Source organism: Stegostoma tigrinum, chromosome 15 (assembly GCF_030684315.1).
Source record: "Stegostoma tigrinum isolate sSteTig4 chromosome 15, sSteTig4.hap1, whole genome shotgun sequence".
Classification (NCBI taxonomy): Eukaryota; Metazoa; Chordata; class Chondrichthyes; order Orectolobiformes; family Stegostomatidae; genus Stegostoma; species Stegostoma tigrinum.
In genome coordinates this window covers 49,599,750-49,624,867 of record NC_081368.1, presented here as the reverse complement: position 1 = coordinate 49,624,867, position 25,118 = coordinate 49,599,750, and the positions used below count along the sequence as shown (strand labels likewise).

The window sequence follows — 25,118 nt, the reverse complement described above, 5'->3', positions numbered from 1 at the left end:
CATTTCACTGAGTTCCTTCATCTGAGCTTAGTCAGACCTTGCTATGTACAAATTTCCTGCCATGTTTTCCTATAGTCTAACTTTATCAGTTGCCTTTAAAGTACTGTGGGATGATAGGCCATAAAATCCTTCCTGCAAATTCATTCATAACTTTCTTCGCTCTCATAAAGAAAGATAAAATATCTTTAGAATATTTTTGATTACCAGTTGAATGCAACAATAAAAAATGCAAGGTATTAATTTTTAAGATTTCGGTGCCCATGAATGCTTTTCATTACAACATAGTTTTTAATCTAAATTTCGCTCATCTTTTGCATTCTGCTTATTACATATTATCACCTGTCTTAAATCACAATAAGATTTGGTAACGGTTACCATGGCACCTCATCATTGTAAGGTATGCAAATAATTTCCTCTGGCCAAAAGAATGAAATGTTTTATAATAACTAATTCTTGTACTCAACGAAATATAATCATCCTGGCACATTAAAATGGCACTGTTATTGTACATGGTAGAAACAGTGTTGCCAGCATACAGCTATTATTAGCTTTCAACAATATAACTTTTGATATATTTGCTTATGTAAATCTGCTAGGTCTATATTTCCATATAGAGCAATTTAATGCATACATTAATTTACACAACAATGAATCCTCAAGGATTTTAATTAACAGTGATGAGCAAGGTAGTTTCATGTTTTTAGTATCATTTTAGCCTTTATTTTTACAATTAATGCTCATAACCGTACACATTTGATTCTCATCTTTGATTCCTCAGATGAAATAATAAATACAGAACCTATAACAATCCTGTCAATGGTCCCTCCTCTTGAGCATGCTGGAGACATCACTCACACACACACAGATAAAAGACGTACGCCTGTGTTGGGCAGTTTAACAGATGAAAAGGTGCAGCTGAGGCTCTACAAGTGGACACTGGTTGATTTAGTTACAGCCTAGAATCCAACAGCAGCAGATTGTATAAAGGTAAAAGAAATCATCAAACAGCCACATCCAGGATCATCTGCACAAAAGACAGGTGAAAACTGACATGGCGAAAATGCCCATTGGGAAACAAGATGTGATAATCATTGGAGGGGGCTTGTCGGGTGAGTGTTGTGTGATTCTACCTTTCAGTTGTGTCTTCCCCCAAGTTGTCAGCACAATGTGTTTAGAGCTGGAGTCATTCAAAGGAAAAGCAGCTAATGCTTTCTGAATGAATGCGTTATGCCTTAGGATAATAATTTGGGAAGCAATAAACTGGATTCCGGTCATCCCACATTTGTACATAATGGAGTTTCAACACATATGAAAATAATATTGTAGAATTTATTCATTAGACCTGAAAAAAATTTTCTTCCAAATTATCCAAGTAACATTAAAATAGAAAAAGTTTTGGTTTTCTAAGCACTTTAGTCCTTATTTAAAATGCAGACTTCATATTTGTGGGAGCTGCACATATCACTGTACTGATTTATGCATTACAACATGAAGAATTATCTGCAGGGTTTTGTTGAAAGCAGAACTACAAATGATGGCTGTGCTATCAGAACATGTTATAGTGAGTACACATTCTATACAGATGTTTTATTAGTTGTCTTCCCATTTATGATGGGTATTTTCACAAATTCTATGGATCTTCAAACTAATCCCTTCTGAACCTCTCCTCCAACAAGGCCATCCTTTCTTACTGTTCAAACATACAATTATTTTATTAGATTAACTGTTAGAGGTCACTGTTTTTGGTTCCCACTCCAAATTCCACCTTCTTGCTGACAACAGTCTGAGATCAAACAAATGTGTTTGCTACCTTGTGTCCTATTTGACCCTGAGATAAGCTTCCAACCACGAGGTCATGACATTACCAAGCCTACTTCCTCCCATAATGTCACCAAACTTCGCCCTGTCTCATTTGATCTGATGCTGAAGACGTCAACTATACCTTCGTTATGTCATGTTTGACAATTCCAATACACTGCTAGCTAGTGTCCAACATTCTGACATTATTGACATCCAGACTCTTCTGTATACATCTTGATGTGTAGCAAATCCCACTCCCTTATCACCATTGTGATAGCTCACTGGCCTCTTCTGGATCCCAATTCAAGTCATGTCTTGATTTTAAAACATTCATCTTTGCTTTCAAATTCTTCCATGAGCCCTTACCCCTCATTAATCAAAATTTCCAGCAGTGTAGCTATTCAAGATGTGTGTGCTGCTCTAATTCTGGCCTCTTGAGCATCCCTGATATGAATATATCATCATCGGTGGCTGAGCCTTCAGTTGCCTACCCCCTTTTCCTTTAAGACCCTCTTTAAATCTTGCTTCTTCAACTAAGCTTTCGTTCATCTGATACCTATTATCTTCCTATGTGGTTCAGCGTAATAGAACATAGAACATAGAACATTACAGCACAGTACAGGCCCTTCGGCCCTCGATGTTGTGCCGACCTGTCATACCGATCTCAAGCCCATCTAACCTACACTATTCCATGTACCTCCATTTTAAGTAATATCGTGTATTCTAGGCTGTCCTAGAATCCAGAGACAACATTCTCCTCACAAAACTTCTATTGCTTCCTCATAGTCAAACACAATCTATCTATCTTTTCCAAATCCATGCTGGTTCTCCAGAATAAACTCAAGCTCCTCAAGAATTGGCGATTATTCCCTGATTTGTGTTTTTAAAAGCAAACCCATACTGATGTTAATCTGACAAGCCTGCAGTTATCAGACCTCTCTTAAATCTTCTATTATCTCCTCAGTATCTAGGGAAGATTGGAATATTACAGCTAGCTCTTCCACTGATCCCACTCGAAGCTCTCTAACCAATAGGAGTTGCAAGCTAAATTGCTGCAATTTTGATGGTGGCAAAGATGGGGATGGGAAGGATTAAGCATCTCATTTCACTTCATGAGGGCTTTTTCTAATGGGCACTGGTATTTGCATTGTAACCATCTGTGATAGTTACACTGCAGATTTAGAAAGGCAAAGTGTCAGTTAATATTTTGTAATTCAAAGTTCATGGGAAGCGTCTTTGTGTGTTTTATTACATTAAAAGGCTCTGTATAAATGAAAGATGCTCATTTTAGATTAGAATGTTTTTTGAGGCAACACGCCTTGGTTCCAGATTCCAATCTCTTGTATGAAAGAAAAATGCCAAGAAAATATTGTGGAAATGAAGCCTTCTTCAGGAGGACTGATAGTAGCAAGAAACCAGGTTCTAACCTGCATCATGATTTAAACAGCTTGTAGAAAATGTAAACATTTATATTGGGTCATTATGATGAACAGATTTGTAATTCATTGCTTCATTGGATATGGAGCAGTTTAAAAGATTTGTCAAAATATCTCACTAATTTCCTATCTTTCACTCCTGTGTTGACAGTGTAGGACAGTGTATCATCTTGACGTGGCAAACAAGGGGATACAATATTATGATTTTCAGGTATTAGAGTCTGGCCCATTTTTTTAAACCAGCTGGAGATATGTCTAGAGCATCTTAATTTAAACCAAGATCAAGAAATTTATTGAGTGAAAATAGATACAAGGATGCCTAGCTTTCTGATAAGGTATGATATACCTCAAATATGAAACTGGAAATGACATCACCAACCCAAGGAAACCTAACCAGATAAATAGAAAGTGGGACATAACACCAGCGCTTCGTCGGAGGCTCACTGATGATGTTACCTAGAATGGTGACGAAACGTCTGAAAACCAACCTTCCAGCTCAGCGAGCAAACTAACATCCAGAACCTCAACCTGAGCTACAAATCTTCTCAAAACTCGCTATAAAACCCTGTTTTCCTCCTAGATATCTTGTTTTAAACAATCTCACAGACCTGTGACAAAATCTCAGAGACTTTCACGGGCACTGGCCCGAAAAAGTAGCTCACAGGTGAAGAAGATATTTCCTGGCCAAGAGCTTGGTCTCTGACAATGCTTTTGTTGAGCACACAAGAAGTGTACACGAGGAAGCCTCAGTGCATTACCTGCCAGTTTTCCTTCATCCATTTGAATAAGTACTCGGGCTCTTGCTCTGATGATTAGTCTAACACTGAGAACTTGCATGTGAAAAAATATAGATGCAAAGTCATTTCCTGTTCCTTTGTAGCACAGCATATCAGCTTAATTTATCACATACATAGAAGAGATTGGGAACAGTTGAAGTAATTTCTTTGCTTTAGTGTGAATGCCAAGTTAATCTGCCAAAAGAATCAACACTGTTATGGTGGCCTGGCCTCAGTTATATTAATTCAAGTAATTTTTGGCATAGCATGTGTTTGCTGAGGCAGCTGTCTGATCTGGGGGCAAGTACAGCAGAATTTTGTAAAGCTTTTGTCCTAAAATTTTAATGGATTCATTTGGAAGCAGCAACTCTGAGGAGTAAGAAAAGATTTTGCAGCACATTTCCAATCAATGACATTAAATGTAGAATGCTTTGAGCTTTGGAATCCACTGTGACTGACATATAAATATACACCAGATCTGGAAGTAGCTTTCCTTGTAACTTTTCTGCCATGTCATCGCTCGTCATCAAAACTCTAGCTGTCCATTTAAAAAAGGCGCTAAAATTATTTGCAAGGGTTGAAATTATGCTCGAAGGATATTTTATAACGTTTTACAATTTTGTTAATATTCTCGTTTGCATTTTACCAAATAGTAGCATTGGCTTTAGAAAAAAAAGTAGATAAATTGCGTAAATTTGACTTTTTGACAGTTTTAGCTGAACTACTGAAACAGGATATTGCATCCTTAAAATGAATCAAATTAAGCAAGTTATATAATATGTAGACTCAGCCACAGCAGCTGGTGTTTAGTTGTTTACAGGCTTCTAGTCGAGGCGTGTAATTTCCTGCCCTGCTGCCGTACGTTGACGTGTATTGATTTACACCTCAATAGCTTTACGAAATCATCTCAGAAACCTTTATTGTACTGTCAGAGCCGATCGGAAATGAGTGGGAGACAAGCGCTGTTCTGAATGCAGATGGATGGCTTTGAATTGATTTATATCAGTGAAAGATCATTAAACTCAAAGGTTTACTGGTAGTGGAAATGAAAAATTCTTGCATCGCAGACAGATTTATTTTGGAATTGAATTTGCTGGTATTTAGATTTTAAATAGAGTTTTTAAAAAGGAGGGAGATTCAGCAGCGCCAGTGGGTGAAGACATGAAATGATGGGAAGTGCACCCAAATTTCTTGATCTGGATCATATGCATTTGATATATTTCTCGTGTTTCCGTCCCCGTGAGTAGGAGATAAGAAGCTTGAGTTCCACGTCTTTTTTAAAAACACTGTTTAAGTTCTGTAAAAACCAAGTAATTACTCATACGTTTAAAATGGCACTTGATAAGAATGTCCCAACTTTTACTAAGTCAAACTGAAGGCTTAGCTAGTCCATTGACTAGTCACTCTCAGTTTTAACACAAAAATGCGTTCCTAGGTGGCCCCTGTACAATTTAAAGGATCACAAAGGACTGATCAGAATGAGACAGGAAAGGATAGAGAAATTTAACAAAAACAACATCACCAAATCAAGGAATAAGGATTTAAAAATAAGATTAAAGGTTATTCATCTAAATGTGCAGTAAGTGTACTAGTGGTACAAATTGAGCTAAATGCTTTGATTAAATTGCCATTACAGAAACATAGTTACAAGGTGATAATTTAGCAAAGTAAATATTCCGGAGTGCACAGTATTTCAGAAAAATAGATGACGGGATAACCCTGATAGTAAAGGATCACATAAGGATGTTAGTGAGAAAAGAGCTGCCTTTAGGTGTTCCTGACGTAGAATAATCATGTGAGGAAATTGGGAATAGCAAGAGTGGAGGACTTTAATCTTCATATAAACTGTAATTATAAGATTGGTAAGAGTGGTCTAGAAGAGGAGGTGGTTAGAATGTTCTTGTTTCTTGGAGCACTGTATTGTGGAACCAGCCAGGGATATAGCTATCTTAGATCAAGATTTGAGTAATGAATGAGTAATGAGGATTAATGTCACAGGATATGTTCCCCTGGGAAATACTGATCATAAAACTGTTGGATTTAGTGATCGATTTCAATGCAACATATCCCATCACAAACAAAAATCTTAAACAAAGCCAAATTAACAAAGGCAAATTTAAGGTTTTGAGTGGACAACTGGCTAAGGTTAATTGGGTAGGTTGGCAACAAGAAAAGTATGGCTGCAAATGGATAATAAAAAACATTTAAATAAACAATTCAAATTGGTCAAAACATGAGTACATTTCATTGAAGTGCAAAAACTCAACAAGATCCACTAGATATACATTTAGAAAGTTAAGCATAGTATTAAATTAAAAGAAGAGGCTTACAATATGAAAAAATGCAACACCAAGTGTCAGCATTTAGATTGTTATGGAAATGGTAACCAAAGTCGAGAAGAGAAAGAAAAAATACAATAGAGGATAAACTAGCCAGAAATATGAAAACAGATAGAAAGAGATTTGACATATGTATAAAAAGGAACAGAATAGCTCAATTCAAGTTCATTGGAAGCAGCATCAAGAGAAATTATTAGAGGAATGAAGAAAGTAGCTTTGAACAAATATTTTGAGTCTGTCTTTGCAGTAGAGGATATGAGTTTTATACCAGAAATAGATGCTAATGTAGGGAGTTAATACTTTAAAGAAATTAATATCATCAGTGAAGAAATATTTGAAAATGTATTAAAAGTATAAGGACAAAAATACTGACACATTCCTGAGACCTGATGTCTCACTTCCTAGGGTTATAAGATGTAGCCACAGAGACAATGGATGTATGTATTATAATTTTCCTAAATTCCTTAGATTTGGGACCACTCCTATGAGATGGGATGTTGGCAAATATAACTAAGATAGCAGTTAGAAAATGGGAACATCCAGTGAGCCTAACATCAATTATTGGGAAAATGCTGGAATATGTTATTAAAGAGCATTTAATAGTATTATTAATGTTAAATTATTAATATTTAATTATTATACAAATAGTAGACCCCCTCAAGCCTGCAATGCCATTCAACAAGATCGTGGCTGATCTGACCCACGTGTCAACTCTTCATTCATGTCAGCTCTTCGTAGCCATCAATGCCCTAATATTCCAAAAAAGTAGTCTAGGTCCTCTTCATATACTTTCAGTGATCTAGCCTCCACAACTCTCTGCTGTAGAGAATTCCAGATATGCACTACCCTCTGGGAGAAGAAATGCATTCACACCGCAGTTTTAAATAAGTGTTGAGGTTGGTTGGCTTCCTTCCTGTTTGTCCGATGCACTGTTTCTCGCAAGTCTCTGCAGGGGATCTTGTAGATGACATTGGCCCTGTCCATGGTGGGGACCGGGTCTTTAGTTTGGGTAAGAACTTGTCGTAGGGTTGACGTGGGCTTGTGTGCCACTCTGATGTCCAGTGGTCGTAGAAGTCTTGTGGTGAGTTCTGATGTGTTCCTGATGTAGGGTAGTGTGATGAGTGTGTTGGGTGTGTAGAATCTTTCTGATGCTGTTCCTGTAGGCATCTCCTGACCCAATTCTTTGAATATCCATTATCCTTGAACACCTGGAAGAGGTATTCCTCCTCCTCTTGGCATAGTTCCATGTTGCTGCAGTGTTTTGTTGCCCTTTTAAATAGTGTTCGCACGCAGTTTCGTTCGTGTGTGCTGGAATGGTTACTACTGAAGTTCAATACCTGGTCTCTGTGTGTGGCTTTTTGGTGTACTTTTGTTTGCAGTCCAATACTTACTCATCTCAATCCACATGGATAAGGAGAACCATGACTTCGACTGGGACAACACCAAGATCCTGGGACAGGCTAGGCAGAGACAAGCACGGGAATTTCTGGAAGCATGGCACTCCATGAAGCAGTTTATAAATAAACACATTGAACTCGACCCCATGTACATTCCACTATGGAGGAAACCTGGAAGTGAGGCAGCCCATCTCAACGGACCCCAGAGTTCAAAAGCCAGGCGGGAAAACACACCGATGCTTCATCAGAGGCTGCACTGAGGATGTTACCCAGCACGGTAACGAAACGTCTACAGAACAACAAACCAGCTCGGCAAGGCAACCAACCTCAACACCCACAACCCGAGTGACAAATCTACTCCAAAACCTTTAAATAAGTGTCTCCTCCTTCTATGACTATGTTCCCTAGTTTGTGATTCTCCCACGAGTGGAAACGTTTCCTCAGCACTTACTGTCACGAGCTGCCTCAGAATCTTGTATGTTTTCAAAAATGTCACCCCACATTCTTCTAAAGTCTAATGAATAAAAGCCTAAAATGTTTAACCATTCTCAATAATTCAACTCCTTCAACCCAGAAATTAGCCTGGTGAGCCTTCTTTGAACAGCCTCCAATGCCAATACATCCTTTCTTACATATGGGAACCAGCACTCTGTACAATTGTAACAAGATTTTCCTTCTTTTAAACTTCGATACTGTTGCAATAAAGACCAAAATTCCATTTGCCTTCCTAACTACCTGCTGCACCTGCATGCTCACATTTCATGCTTCATGTGGAAAAACACCTAGACTCTGTTCCACATCACTGCCTTTTGACTTTTCCTACCAATGGGCAGGACCTCACTCATTCTTACATTTAACTCCATCTGCCAAGCTTTTTGTCTATTTATATATATCTACATATACATATTTATGTTTCATTAGAACATGTGGATAGATTGCACTCTCCCCCAACCAGCATATGAATATATGAATACGGATATGTATATATAATTGAGTCCCTAGGGTTGTTCCTTCTGACACTCCAATAGTTAAGTCTTCCCAACCTGAAAATGATCCATTAGTTCCAACTCTCTTTACTATGTTAACTAAAATTCAGTTCTGGTAATGCATTACCACTATTTGATAAGGTTCCCCATGGCAGGCTGATGGAGAAAGTGAAGTCGCATGGGGTCCACGGTGTGCTAGCTAGATGGATAAAAAAAAACTGGCTGGGCAACAGGAGACAGAAGGTAGTAGTGGAAGGGGGTTTCTCGAATTGGAGATCTGTGACCAGTGGTGTTCCACAGGGATCTGTGCTGGGACCACTGTTAGTGATATACATAAATAATTTGGAGGAAGGTATACGTGGACTGATTAGCAAGTTTGCAGATGACACGAAGATTGGTGGAGTAGCAGATAGTGAAGGGGACTGTCAGAGATGACAACAGAATATAGATAGACCAGAGAGTTGGGCAGATAAATGGCAGATGGAGTTCAATCCAGGCAAATGAGAAGTGATACATTTTGGAAGATCTAATTCTCGGGCAGATGGAAAAGCCCTGGGGATAATTGCTGTACAAAAAGATCTGGGTGTTCAGGCCCATTGTTCCCTCAAGGTGGCAATGCTGGTCGATAGAGTGGTCAAGAAGGCATACGGCATGCTTTCCTTCATCGGACAGGGTATTGAGCACAAGAGTTGGCAGGTCATGTTACAGTTGTATAAGACTTTGGTTCGGCCACATTTAGAGTACTGCGTACAGTTCTGGTCACCACATTACCAAAAGGATGTGGATGATTTGGGGAGAGTGCAGAGGAGGTTCACCAGGATGTTGCCTGGTATGGAGGGTGCTATGAAGAAATGTTGAGTAGATTAGGATTATTTTCATTAGAAAGATGGAGATTGAGGGGGGATCTGATTGAGGTCTATAAAATCTTGACAGGTATAGACAAGGTGGATAGCAAGAAGCTTTTTCCAAGAGTGGGGGATTCAATTACTACAGGTCATGAGATCAAAGTGAGAGGAGGAAAGTTTAAGGGAGATATGCGTGGCAAGTTCTTCATTCAGAGGGTGGTGAGTGCCTGGAACGTGTTGCCAGCGGAGGTGGCTTTAAGATGTATCTGGACAGGTACATGGATGGGCAGGGAGCAAAGGGATACAGACCCTTAGAAAATAGATGACAGGTTTAGATAGAGGATCTCGATCGGCGCAGGCTTGGAGGGCCGAAGGGCCTGTTCCTGTGCTGTAATTTTCTTTGTTCTTTGTTCAATTCCATGACCTCTCTATTGTTTGCATTTACCTTTCATGTGGCATCTTTATTAAATACCTTCTGGGAAACCAAACACTCTAAACCTACTGTGCTTGTTGTATCCTCAAAAAACACTGCAGATGTGTGAAATATCTTTTCCCTTTTATAAAATCATGTTGACTTTGTGTGATTGCAAGAGGTTATTTATTCCATAGTCAGGGACTCTAACATTTTCCCAATGACAAATATTAAGCTACCTGGCCTATAATTTGTCCCTCGTGAGAGACTGTTACAAGATCTTTATTCCTGTCAGCATTTTGCTTATTTACTATCTTTGAGGTGTTTACAGTGTCGCTCGCTGTGAAAACCGACGCAAAATGTTGCATTAAATTACCTGCTGTTTGTCTATTCAATGTTATCAGTTCTCCAGTTGCAGACTGAGGTGTCCCCTTCTTATTTTAGCCACTCCCTTTATATATCCATAGAAGCTCTTGCTATTTGTTTTTATATTTCCTGCCAACTTATTTTCACAATCAACAACGTTCTCTGTTTTATTTTAGCTTTTTAGCTATCTGCTGTTGATTCCTGAAAAAAATCCTACTCCTCTGAGCTACAACTAATTTTTACCACTTTGGATGTCTTACTTTTTAGTTGGATGCCGTTCTTGACCATCATTGTTAACTGAGGGTGGTTGATCCCTCTCATTGAGCCCTTGTTTTGGCCAGAAAAAAATTTGGCTGAATTCTATGAAATGTCTGCCTAAGTGTCTACCTTTTCCCTTAGTCTATTTTCCTAATCCACTTTAGACAACATTTTCTTCATGACTCTGTAACTGCTCTTATTTACTATTGATGTGCAATATCATAATATTATTACATGTTATAAAGGATGTAATAGTAGAACATTTAGAAACCTTTTTTCACTAGAGGCCAACATGGGGTCGATCAGTTAGGACTAGGAGAAATTACTTCATGGAAAAGATTGTTAATCTTTGGACATTTGAATCCCAGATGGTTATAGATGAATTGTCATTGAATACATTTACTGTTGAAGTAAATGGAGTTTTGGTCTTTCAGAGAATCAAGGGAAGTGGTGGCTGAATCTTAGATAACAAAGTGTGGGGCTGGATGAACACAGCAGGCCAAGCAACATTTCAGGAGCACAAAAGCTGACGTTTCGGGCCTAGACCCTTCACCTTCAACGTCAGCTTTTGTGCTCCTGAGATGTTGCTTGGCCTGCTGTGTTCATCCAGCTACACATTTTGTTATCTTGGATTCTCCAGCATTTGCAGTTCCCATTATCTCTGGTGGCTGAATCTTATTTTATTTGGCTGAGTCAGTTTCAACCGGTTTCATGGAGGCTTTCACTCCAGACCTAATGAGTATTCTCAATGCTCCTGCCAAACTTGCCTCTTTAACTATCTACCCCACCCCTTCGGCACTCCCTCACCTAATTCTAGCCGAATTCTATAACCCACTGTTCCCAGAAGAATTCACTATTCATCGTATATCCCCAAAGACCGAGCGTTCCTGACAACCACTCCATATTTAAAAGTCCATTGTCTGCTCATTCGAGCTCAGTATTCAAAATCTGCCCTACTTGGTAGCGGAAATCCTTCTGAAGATGTGGGACAAGGCGAAAATGGTGCCACGAGTCTCTGACAGTGATGCAACATCCTGCTGGAAGGGATGGACCAGAGATCGGCTGTACTCATCTCAGAGGACAGCGAAACAATGGTCCGTTCCCACAGACTATGGCCTCATACCAGCATTAACAGCTGTGCAGAGCCAGGGTGAGTGGAGGAGTGCCTGCATTAGCTCCTCCTTGCAAAGGCAAAGACTCTGATGCCAAGATACCCGTGTCGCACCAATCGGGTAAGCACCACTCTTCATTCCACTGCAACTCTCACAGTAACTCACCGGAAATGCCATTCCTGTCTGGTGTCTTACAGCTGCCAATGGGATGGTCATAGCCCCCGCGGAGAAGTCAACCTCAACCTCTGAGAACGAGAGACCAGAGACTTCAGAAGAAGTTTGGGCAAGACTGCTTCCTGCACTCCCACCAGCTCCGATACTGACTCCATGGTGAGAATGTCAGGCTTTGGAAGTCTGCGAGCACAAGCTGGTGAGCACTGCATTGCGATAGCTCTGTAGCTGGCAATGGTGTCAGCAACTGGGGACTTCTCCAGGTTCCACAGGAGCACCAGGCAGGTATGTGGGAGGCAATGGCACTCAGCAATATGTCTAGCCCACTAACTGCGGACTGCTGCCCAGAAAGAAAAGCTGCTCTAATTAGCACAGCAATGCAAGACAGGGCTAGGCAGGGATGCTGTGAGAACGCAAGAAAGTGGTAAGTGAGCAGGCGCTAAGAGAGCAAGTGATGAGCCCTATGACGGAGCCTGGTCTGATGTGTCAAGCTGGGCACTGCAGGACTGCAGACTGTCCCTGCTGCAGTCTTTCAATTACAGTTAGCAGCTTAACCTGAAGTAAATGTCTCAGCATCCTAAATGTCCTGCGGGTAGATCAGACAGGTGCCATGAAGATCCTGAGGGCAAAAAAAGTCAGAGGAGGGGTATGTGCAGCTGGTGCCCATCGATTATGCCCTGAAATGCTGTCATGTGGTGACCAGCATGGAACTCTTTTGGAGCCAAGCACAAATTGAAGTCACCAGGAACCTGCTTAGTCTTCTATGTTGAAAATTCTCAGCATCCGGTTTACGTGAAGAGGATAGAAATATTAATGAGGTGAATTTCATATTTAATAAGGTCGATAACATGCTGTCTGGCGAGAATCTTGTCTTGAGACTTGGAGCATCATTAAAGGTGCAGTGAATTGTTCCCAATGTCGAGAAAGGCCTTACTGAAGTTCTCATGTGATTCTACCACATTGCACGCTATTACCCATTTTGTTCAGAACTCGATCAGATTCTGCCTAGTCATTGGGCAGGAAAATGAAGTTGAAGCCCAAGGTGAGCTATGGTCATATTGAATGCTGAATTGCCTGATGGGCCATTTTATCTATTGCACATAGTTCTTGTGTTTGAGCTTATTTCTGAGTGCGACCATCAGCAACATTTTACCATGTTGTGCCTATATGAATGTAACACAGTATCAACATAGAACAGCACAACACAGGAACAGGTCCTTTGGCCCTCCATGAAAGCGCCAGCCATCATGCCATTCTAAACTAATCTTATCTGTCTATTCTTGACCTTCATGTTTCTGTCTAAATGGGTCTTGAACTTTGCTATTATGTCTGCTTTTACCACCTCCCATGGCAGAGTGTTCCATGCACCTACTACCTTCTGTGTAAAAAATCTTTCCTCACTTATCTCCTTTAAACTATCCCCCTCTCGTCTTAAACCTATGCTCCCAGTATTTAACATTTCCATTTTAGGAAGAAAAAACTATGCCTATCCAACCTACCTATGCCTCTCATTCTTTTCCACACTTCTGTCAGGTCACCCTTCAGCCTCTGTTGTTCTAACAAAATCATTCCGAATTTGTCCAATCTCTGCTTATAGCAAACACACACCAAAGGTAAACCTCTTCTGTACCCTTTCCAAAGCCATGAGATTCTTTCCCATAGTTTGGTATCTAGAACTGTGCACAGTGCTCCAAATGTAGCTGGACCAAAGTCTTATACAGTTGCAACATGACTTTCCAACGTTTATACTGATGAACATGATGTGGAGGTGCCAGTGTTGGACTGGGGCTGGATAGGATCAGAAATCACATGACAGATTATATTTGAAACACAAGCTTTGGGAACCTCAGTCCTTTTACAGGTGTTATTGAAAAAGCTATTATCAGACACGGCATTTATTAATAAAAGATTGAAGGTTCACATCATTGATGAGGATGTACTAAACAAACCTAAGATGCTGTTAATTCTTTGATCAGTTAGAAGATTTTAATTGATTAATAGAACAGAGAACATTACAGCACAGTACAGGCCCTTCGGCCCTCGATGTTGTACCGACCTGTCATACCGATCTGAAGCCCATCTAACCTACACTATTCCATATACGTCCATATGCTTATCCAATGACGACTTAAATGTACCTAAAGTTGGCGAATCTACTACTGTTGCAGGCAAAGCGTTCCATTCCCTTACTACTCTCTGAGTAAAGAAACCACATCTGACATCTGTCCTATATCTTTCACCCCTCAATTTAAAGCTATGCCCCCTCGTGCTCGCCGTCACCATCCTAGGAAAAAGGCTCTCCCTATCCACCCTATCTAACCCTCTGATTATTTTATATGTTTCAATTAAGTCACCTCTCAATCTTTTTCTCTTTAATGAAAACATGCTCAAGTCCCTCAGCCTTTCCTTGTAAGACCTTCCCTCCATACCAGGCAACATCCTAGTAAATCTCCTCTGCACCCTTTCCAAAGCTTCCACATCCTTCTTATAATGCGGCGACCAGAACTGTACGCAATACTCCAAGTGCGGCCGCACCAGAGTTTTGTACAGCTGCAGCATAATGTATCTATAAACCTCTGAGCTCCTTTCAAGTCACCAGTCCTGAGGGAACTAAAGGTTTTATCAGTGTAAAGAAGAGGTGACATTTTAGGTCAGACAATGCATGTTAGGTGAGAGACCTAGTTTAGAATCTGTGTACGTTTTAGTCTGGAGTCAGAATGGTTTTATTTCTAAAATAGGAATTTATTAAACACCATGTTGACTGACTATGTACAAATCGCATGTTTTTTCACAAAATAAAATGTATCTGCAAAAACAAATTCACCCCCATAGATTTATGTGTGATTGTGTATGTGTGCGCACGGTGGCTCAGTGGTTAGCACTACAGCCTCACTGTCTGACTGGGCGACTGTCTGTGTGGAGTTTGCACATTCGCCCCATGTCTGCATGGGTTTCCTCCGGGTGCTCTGGTTTCCTCCCACAGTCCAAAGATGTGCAGGTTAGGTGGATCGGCCATGCTAAATTGCTGATTATGCTAAATTAGATCTCCCCTCAACCTTCTAAACTCTAATGAGTACAATCCCAGGATCCTTAGCCGTTCATCATACGTCAAACCTGGCCACAACATTATGAGCCATCAGATATAACCGTCGATAGCACCTGTCTCAAAGCTACAGAAGAAAATCTCAAACCCTGGTGGAGTGACCTCTCAGGACGCCATTTTTGATGAAGATATTCCTAGTGTTCAGGAGTGTGTGAGTTATAGGGGGATAGGTCTGGGTGGGATGCTCCAAGGGGTTGTGTGGACTTGTTGGGCCAAAGGGCCTGTTTCCACACTGTAGGGAATCTAATCTTAAAAATTCCTACTTTAGAAATAAAACCAGTCTGACTCCAAACTAACACACACAGATTCTAAACAAGGTCTCACACCGAACATGCATTGTCTGGCCTAAAATGTCACCTTTTCTTTACACAGATAAAACCTTTAGTTCTTTCAGGACCATGACGCAAAAGGAATTCAGGGATTTACATGTGCATATTTATCAATTGAAACCTACTAACTGATTGAAGATTTAACAACATCTTAGGCTTGTTTAGTACATCCTCACCAATGGTGTGAACTTTCATGTTTTAGTTATTCTGTGTCTGATGCTACCTTTCTCTCTAACTACCAACTTAAGAAGGACTGAGACTCCGAAAGCTTGTGTTTTCAAGAGTCTAGGCCTGAAATGTCAGCCTTCCTGCTCCTCTGATGCTGCTCGGCCTGCTGTGTTCATCCAGCTCCACATCTTGGTATCTCAGATTCACCAGCATCTGCAGTTCCTACTATCTCTGGACTACGACCCAGAGTTGTGTAATTTCTGATCTTGTCAACTGATGAAAGCAAGCATGTATTAGCGAGTTTTGAGAAGCAAGCATGTATAATGCAAGATAATGCTATAGGAAGGATGTGATTGCACTGGGAGAATTGCACAGGACATTCACCAGATTGTTTCCTCGGTTATAACAGTTTAGCTATGAAGTGAGGCTGGATAAACTTGGGTCGTCTTCCTTAGAACAAAGAAAGCTGATGGGTTCGGGGGAGGGTGCACGTGGGTTCTGGAATGAGTTATATAGGATTATGAAGGACATGGACAGGGTAGATAGAAAGCAGCTGCTCCCCTAGTTGAAGGGTCAGTAATGAGTGTTTAATTTCAAGGTGAGGGGCAGGAGGTTTAGTTGCAATTTGAGGAAAATCTTTTCACACAGGAGCTGGTCGGAAACTGGAATGCACTGCCTCGGAGGATGGTACAGCTGGGAAATCTTCAAACCTTTAAAAAAAAGATGAGCACTTGAAATATAACGTGAAAGCTATGGACCAAGTGTGGTAAAGTGGGATTAATGTGGATAGGTTTGCTAATCACTGACAAATCTATTGAATTAATATGGGACGACATTTAATGCATAATTGTTTGCATTTGATACAATTTATTTTCTGGTCAATTCCAGGCTTTTCCTTGCTCTGTCGGCCATTCTATTCCCATCTTATGCTGCTGTCTTTACACGCCAGGTCTTTCAGCTGCCAAACTCCTCACAGAGAGGGGCCTCAATGTGGTGGTTCTGGAGGCTAGAGATCGTGTTGGAGGAAGAACATACACTGTTCAAGTAAGTCATGAAAACAACTCCACCTTTTACACTTTTGGATTGCAGAGGTTTTGAAAATATCAGTTTGCATTTTCGCCTATCAAAAGGAATCCAAAGAATCCTGGCCCTATTCTTTAGAGGAGCACTTTATTACTTAAGTAAAATGGAGAAGTTTTTTTTGGCGCTATTTTCATGAGGCGTACTCACGATAATTGCCACGAAATGAGTACTGCAAATTCTGAACTTTTTTACAGAAAGCTGAGGTGAATTAGAGGCAAGTGAATATTTGAACCCTATGAGGGCAATCATTATCTGTTTGATTGATAGTGCAACCTACTTGCTCAGTGTCATGCAGGCTGTAATTAAGCATTTCTTTGAAGTATATATTTGAAAGTTAAACATCATATTTCCATCTCTTAGTGACTCAATGGGGCAGACAATATGACTAACCGCTTTTGAAATGTTGTTGATCTTTGTACAACAGAACCTTATGTGGAGAGTACAGGGGTTTCGTCATCACTAATATTTTTACCACCCTATGGTGCATTTCTGAAACCATTATGAAAGCACTGTAAGTAAAGGCTCACACCCTTACTGCAGCAAAGCTTGCTTGTTATAAATATGTCCTTCAGAGAAGGATAATTCTCAATAATTTCCTGCTCGAGTACAAATATGAAAATACTATGCAATGACATAAATTGTCAAGCCTGCGATATACAGTCTGTAGAATAGTTTCTCAACAAACATTGCCAAGAATTAAACTTAATGAAGTATAATTGAGCAGAAGGGCACTAGAACGCAGACAAACAGGACAGTAGACAGGAAATTGAGAAATAATGCCACAGATAATAATACCATTGATTTAATTATTTCTTATAGGGTCCAGAGTTCCAGTATGTTGACTTAGGAGGAGCATATGTTGGGCCCACGCAAAATCGGATTTTGCGTTTAGCAAAAGAGCTGGGTATAAATACATACAAAGTTAATGAAAAAGAACAACTGATTCACTTTGTGAAGGTAAATGTTCTACTTCATTTTAGTTGTTTTGAACTTTTTTCTGTTACTGATGTTACTACATGTAATTAAGAAAGCGAATGTAATGTCGTTTATCTCAAGAGGGTTGGAATATAAAAGCAGCGATGTGCTTCTGAGGATTTATAAGGCTCTAGTTAGGCCCCATTTAGAATACTGCGTCCAATTTTGGGCCCCACACCGCAGGAAGGACATACTAGCCCTGGAGCGTGTCCAGCGGAGATTCACACGGATGATCCCTGGAATGGTAGGTTTGATGTATGATGAATGGCTAAGGATCCTGGGATTGTAGTCATTAGAGTTTAGAAGGTTGAGGGGAGATCTAATAGAAACTTACAAGATAATGTATGGTTTAGAAGGGGTGGACGCTAGGAAGTTGTTTCCGTTAGGCGGGGAGACTAGGACCCATGGGCACAGCCTTAAAATTAGAGGGGGTAAATTTAAAACTGAAATGAGCCAGAGAGTGATGCGCTCATGGGATTCATTGCCACGGAGCGCAGTGGAGGCCGGGACGTTGGATGCCTTCAAGGCAGAGATCGACAAATTCTTGATCTCAGAAGGAATCAAGGGCTACGGGGAGAGTGCAGGGAAGTGGTGTTGAAATGCCCATCAGCCATGAATTAAATGGCGGAGTGGACTTGATGGGCCAAATGGCCTTACTTCCACTCCTATGTCTTATGGTCTAAATGTTAAGTGTAGCAAATTAATAACATTAGGTATAGTATTAGATGTAGAATTTATAATCTCTCCAACTTGTGTTCCTCCACCAAAGCACAGAGCTTCTGATGCAGATGATTGTACCCCTCCTGCAGACAACAGGGAAGGCAGCAAGCCCTTGACAGGCACATTTTTGAGAACTACTAAAACATGTTGATTTCCAAATCAACATATTCAAGACTGATGTTATGTTGTGGCCACAACATTATGAGCCATCAGATATAACCGTCGATAGCACCTGTCTCAAAGCTACAGAAGAAAATCTCAAACCCTGGTGGAGTGACCTCTCAGGACGTCATTTTTGATGAAGATATTCCTAGATGCATCTAGAAAGCAAGTTCTGTCAATGGCTGACTCACTGATTGTATCTTGACGCAACATGAAATTAATCTGAAATTAGTAAATTAGTCCCTTGCCCTGATCAGAATCCTGGGTCTGTTGTAAGTGCCACATCCAAGCTCTGAAGCACTTCCACCAAACACTCTTGAAATCTATGGTGAGAATTTGATGACAGGATAAAATTATAAAAAAGAAGAGTTTCTCTGTCAACAAATGGAGAATACCCTCCTGAAAATTCAACTTAAATATGAAGCCTATGTTTCCTGTATGAAAGACTATATTTAAACCCCACTAGTGAGTCAGAGGGAGAGTGAGTAAATGAGTGAATGAGTGAGCGAGTGACTATATCTCCACTGGGGTAGTACATTGGAGGTCAAGCCCTGCTATTCCTAGTGTCATCACAAAAGTTAAATACAGTCTCCTGCATGAGTGACCCCAGGTTGGACAAACAATGTCAAGGTGGTCAGAATAAAGAAATGTGGACAAAAGAACCTTACAAATGTTTACACTGTAGGTCACCCCTGTTGGGAAAACACTGTAGCTAATTGGCCCTTGTGGAGGCTAGCATTGAAATTTGCTTCAGCATTTTGAGGATGATCTACATCAGCAATGCAGCACAAACATGTCTAGAGGAAAGACAGAAGTGGCATAACTGTGGAAGCTTTCACAAGCAGCAACAAAGATAGCATGAACTGTGAATGCCCATCAAATGTTTCATGAGAGGACTCACAGAAGACTCACAGGTTAGACATAAACAAACAATGAGAAGTTTGCCAAAGAAGGTACATTACTTAAAAGTCGATCGCAGACTTAAGACATTGCATGTTGTGGAGATTGCCATGAAGTTCTTGCAAATAAAAAAGGAGGCGGCACAGTGGCGTACAGTACCAGGGACCCAGGTTCAGTTCCAGCCTCGGGTGACTGTCTGAGTGGAGTTTGCACATTCTCCCCGTGTGCACATTGGTTTCCTCTCGGTGATCCGGTTTCCACCCACAGTTCCGAGATGTACAGGTTATCTGGATTGGCCTTAGTGTCCAGGGATGTGTAGGTGAAGTAGATTAGCCATGGGGGAAATGCAGGGTTACAGGGATGGGGCGGGGCTGTGACCCTGGATTGGATGCTCTTCAGAGAGTCAGAGTGAACTTGTTGGGTCCAATGGCCTTTTTCCATACAGTAGTGATTCTATGAAAGTTATCATACAAATGCACCTAAAGCTGCTTCAGAAGAATAATTTATCATGTTGCTAAGATTTATGCCTTCAACAAAATCGCAGACTACTTTGAGAGTTTTGTTAATAATGTTTTGGAGTAGATCTGTAACTCGGGTTGTGGGTGTTGAGGTTGGTTGGCTCGTCGAGCTGGTTTGTTGTTCTGCAGACGTTTCATTACCGTGCTTGGTAACATCCTCAGTGCAGCCTCTGATGAAGCGTCGGTGTGCTTCCCACCTGGTTTTTAAACTCTGGAGTCTGTTGAGATGGATTGCCTCACTTCCGGGTTACTTCTGTAGTGAAAAGTATATGGGGTCAAATTCAATGTGTTTATTGATAGTATGCTTCATGGAGTGCCATGCTTCCAGGGATTCCCATGCTTGTCTCTGCCTAGCCTCTCCCAGGATCTTGGTGTTGTCCCAGTCGAAGTCGTGGTTCTCCTTGTCCACGTGGATTGAGATGAGTGAGTATTGGTCGTGTCCTTTTGGATCCAGTTGGTGTTCGTGTGCTCTTGTTGCTAGTTTCCTTCCTGTTTTTCCAACAAGAGAACATGAACGCCAACAGGCTACAAAAAGACACGACCAATACTCACTCATCTCAATCCACACGGACAAGCAGAGCCACGGCTTTGGGAAATCACCAAGATGCTAGGCAGAGAGAAGCACAAGAATTCCTGGAAGCATGGCACTCCATGAAGCATGCTATCAATAAACACATTGAACTCGACCCCATATACATTCCACTACAGAGGAAAACCGGAAGTGAGGCAATCCATCTCAACGGACCCCAGAGTTTAAAAATCAGGTGAGAAAACACACCGACGCTTCATCGTAGGCTACACTGAGGATGTTACTAAGCATGCAAAACAACAAACCAGCTCGGTGAGCCAACCAGCCTTAGCAGTAATGCTAATAGTCAGAGTTGTCGTCGGTAATTTAGTAAAAAGTGTTACCTTTCACCAAGATAAATCCTTTGGGGTAAATTTCCTTACAGGACCTTCCAATGTTCTGTGGAGATGGGCAGAAATCTCAGGGAAATAATATACATAGCCATTAAATATTGCCAACCTAAGATACCTTTGTTCGAGAGCACGTGGATCTTGACTAGAGATGCTAAATAAATTAAAATGGAATGCATTAAGAAGCAGTAAAATTGGGAGCATCCTTTCGATTGATGGGAATGTTTGCTACATACACGTTTCTAAAATGTAGTAGACAATAAAAGTTTTGCTTTCGAAAACTGCATATTTTATGACTTAATTCCTAACCTTTGATGCTGTGACATTAATTCTCAAGGTTATTGATGAATCATCGAGGTATGTAAAATATTAAAGTTCAAACTCGAATCCCAGTGCCAATGATTTCACATCCTGCTCTCTTGAGTGTTAATCTTGAGAAAATGTACATATCTTACTTTAAGTACTAAAACATTTCAGAATAAATGTAATGTTCAGCTGCATGTTGAAGGGTGTCAATGGAGGCATTGTTAAAGCAACAGTAATTAAACCAGTTACAAGCAATGTATGATTTTAAGTTGAATTTATCTTTTTTTCTTAAGAAAGGGAAGACATGGTTCATTTTCATTTTAGATTTGTGAGCCTGATCTGTATGGGTCAATGTGTCTGGAGGTCTGTTTCTTATTACATGCATATCGATGAGATTTTACAAACTTATCCTGCTCACAACCCCTTTCAGCTCTTCAAGTTAACAGTTTAGTGCAATATTCTCTCTAATTTTAGCTGTTCCTCTATGGACTTCAGAACTCTTGGTACATGTAAACAGAACAGAATTCATACGATGGAGGATGAGCGATAGTGCATAGCTGGTTCTCAGCTGCTACATGACCACCAACTGTGCAACCTCAGGGAGCATTGGTTCAGTGCACGACTAAACAAAAGAGAGAAAACGAAAGGAAAATACAGCCCTGTTGCTATAGCGACATAGTTGCAGATATACAAAGACATACATTCAGGAAGACTCTCAATCAAAGATAACAAAGTGTGGAGCTGGATGAACACAGCAGGCCAAGCAGCATCTCAGGTGCACAAAAGTTGACGTTTCGGGCCTAGACCCTTCATCCTCTGGAGGGAGGAGGGTAACTTCTTCAGGTTAGGCATCCCTGGAAGAGGCTTTGCAGTGAGGTTAAAATTGTATCAGTGATAATGGGAACTGCAGAAGCTGGAGAATCCAAGATAACAAAGTGTGAAGCTGGATGAACACAGCAGGCCAAGCAGCATCTCAGGAATACAAAAGCTGATGTTTCGGGCCTAGGATGCACATTATTAACAGGCAGCATTGACTTTGTTATCTTGGATTCTCCAGCATCTGTAGTTCCCATTATCACAGACTCTCAATCAATGTGGCTGTGTTCTAGAGAAAAGACTGGTGGAAACTGAGTTTAGGAACTCATGTGTTTATTCTGATCTAAAATGACTTTTGTTTGGAGTTTATTTTAGGTATTTTGGGAAGGGAGAACATTCCCAAAGGAAGGAAAAGAAAAATCTTCCAACGACTGCATTAATTCACCTGAAGGAAACTTGTTGCTGGAGTCTGAGATAACAAGGTGTGGAGCTGGAGGAACACAGCAAACATTCCACCTTCAGGAAAGTGTCACCACCATCTTCACTAAAGCTCCTTGCTCACTCTCAGCTGGGATAGCTGCAACAAGTTTCCTTCAGGTGAATTAATGCAGTCGTTGGAAGATTTTTCCTTTCCTTTCTTTGGGAAGGTTCTCCCTTCCCAAAATACCTAAAATAAACTCCAAACAAAAGTCATTTTAGATCAGAATAAACACATGAGTTCCTAAACTCAGTTTCCACCAGTCTTTTCTCTAAAACACAGCCACATTAATTAAGAGGCTTCCTGAATGTATGTCTTTGTATATCTGCAACTATGTCGCTACAGCAACAGGGCTGTATTTTCCTTTCCTTTTCTAAAGAAGGGTCCAGACCTGAAACGTCAGCTTTCCTGCTCCACTGATGCTGCCTGGCCTGCTGTGTTCATCCAGCTCTACACCATGTTATCCGAGTGTGAAGCTGAATCTTTTTCACATGTCTGTCATGAAATATTTCCAACATTTCCAACAGGGTGATATATTAGTGTACTTCTTGTTTAATAAACGTTCTATTCTTGTGCTAAATGTACACTGGCAGTCTTCTGTGAATGCATTGAGTGGAGTTCTTGGTTTTAAAAAAGTGCTGGGGTCTAATAAGACAGATTTCAGTTTGGGATCTGACTTGTCCAGTATTAATGTCTGTTAGGTTAATAATAAATTCATCAGGAAATTTTCTTGTGTCTACTTTAAGTTTTTGTACTTGCACTTTAGAAAAAAGACCCTTGTGTTTTCTTCTGTCTGATGTAAATGCCAATGTGTTTCTATCTCTGTTTTCCAAAGAGAAGTTGCCCTTTCAGATCTTGTATCATGTTTTGTTGTCACGGATACACTGTAAAAGTAAACGCCCTGCAGCTAGGCTCTCATCTTTAATATATCAGTTTAGATGTACTGATATCCAACAATAATTCTTAAAAAGTTACTTACTGCAAGAGTGAGGGGCATTTTGTCATTGTATTTACTGTCTCTTACAGGATTATCTCCTCGAGTAAAAACAGCCCATAACTACATCTATTATATGTCGGAATTTATATCAGGGTACATGAGATGATCATGTAACACCAACTGACCTCACACATGTAATGTGACAATGTGTTGAAGCAGTAGGAAAATATGCACATTATTAACAGGCAGCCATTGACTTCTGAGGATAGCCATTCTTGCATTTCCCGCAGCTCTGCCCTCAAGCCCCCTCCCCCAACAACAACAAGGATAGAGTCCCCCAGTCCTCACAAAGCACCGTACCAACCTCCGAATTCAACGCATCATCCTCTGCCATGTTTGCCACCTGCAATCAGATGCCATCACCAAGCAGATATTTTCCTCCCCACTCCCTTTGCTTTTCGTAGGGACCACTCTCTCCGAGACCCCCCCCCCCCGCCCCACCGTCTGATCCACAGTCCCCACCAACCCCACCACACCCTGCAACTTGCCCTACAACCACAGGAAGCACTACACTTGCGCCCACACCTCCCCCTCACCTCCATTCAAGGCCCCAAACAATCATTCCGTATCTGACAGGGATTCACCTGTATGTCTTCCAACCTGGTCTACTGCATCTTTTGCTCTCGTTGTGGTCTTGTCTATGTTGGACAGATCAAGCATAGACTCCGTGACAGACTTGCAGAGCATCTGTACCCTGTACGCTCCAATCAGCACCGCCCTCAACTCCCTTTCCCACTCCCTTGGCAACATGTCTGTCGTGGGCCTCCTATGGTATCACTAAGAGGCCACACCAAAATTAGAGGAACAACACCTTATGTTCTGCCCCGATTGCTTACAGCCAAATGGCTTCAACATAGATTCTCTAGCTTCAGAATCTCCCGCACCCGGCCTCATTCCATGACTAACCCTCCTTCTCATTCCCACCTCCTTGGCCTGCCATAACCTGTCCATTTTCTCTCCCGCCTATCCGCTGCTCCCAACTCACTGACCAATCCCCACCACACCCTACCTGCACTCACCTTTCACTGTCCCACCTACCTTTCCCAGCCCCACCCCCTCCCTCTATTTATTTCCAGCTCCCTTCCCCCTCCCCAATCCTGATGAAAGGTGCTGAACTGAAATGTTGACTCTCCTGCTCCTCTGATGCTGCCTGGCCTGCTATGTTCCTACAGCTCCACACTGTATTGACTCTGACTCCAGCATCTGCAGTTCTTGCTATCCCTACTCCATTACTCCTTTCTTGCATGCATTGCATTTCTTCAGCCAGGGGTAAACCTCATTTCTGCAGAAGACTGTGGAGGCCAAATCATTCTGTGTTTGTAAGACAGAGATAAATAGGTCTTAATTAGTGAGGAGATCAAGCATCACAGGGACAAAACAGGAGAATGGCAATGAGAAATATACCAGTCATGATTGAATAGTAGACCAGACTTGGTGGGCTAAATTGCCTAATTCTGCTCCTGTACCTTATGGTCATATTTGATTTGATTTGATTTATTGTTGTCACATGTACCGAGAAATAGTGAAAAGTATTGTTTGCATGCTATCCAGGCAAATCATACCTGACATAAGTATATCAGAGTAATAGAACAGAATGCAGAATATAGTGTTACAGCTACAGAGAAGGTGGAGAGGAAGATCAGCTCTAACATATAAGAGATTTATTCTTAAGTCTGATAACAGCGGGGAGAAAAGCTGTTCTTAAATCTGTTGGTACGTGTTTTCAAACTTTTGTATCTTCTGTCCA

General features: G+C 41.0%; 1 protein-coding gene across 1 annotated transcript in view; it reads left to right on the top strand.

Annotated features, from left to right (window-relative positions):
- Positions 1–25,118, top strand: part of LOC125458828 (amine oxidase [flavin-containing]-like) — a 76,771-nt gene that overhangs the window by 777 nt on the left and 50,876 nt on the right. Inside the window, exons 2-4 of the mRNA XM_048544538.2 lie at positions 779–1,109; positions 16,448–16,542; positions 17,401–17,538. Of these exons, the coding sequence (XP_048400495.2) occupies positions 1,052–1,109; positions 16,448–16,542; positions 17,401–17,538 (291 nt within the window). The 5' untranslated portion in view covers positions 779–1,051. The remainder of the gene's footprint in view (positions 1–778; positions 1,110–16,447; positions 16,543–17,400; positions 17,539–25,118) is intronic.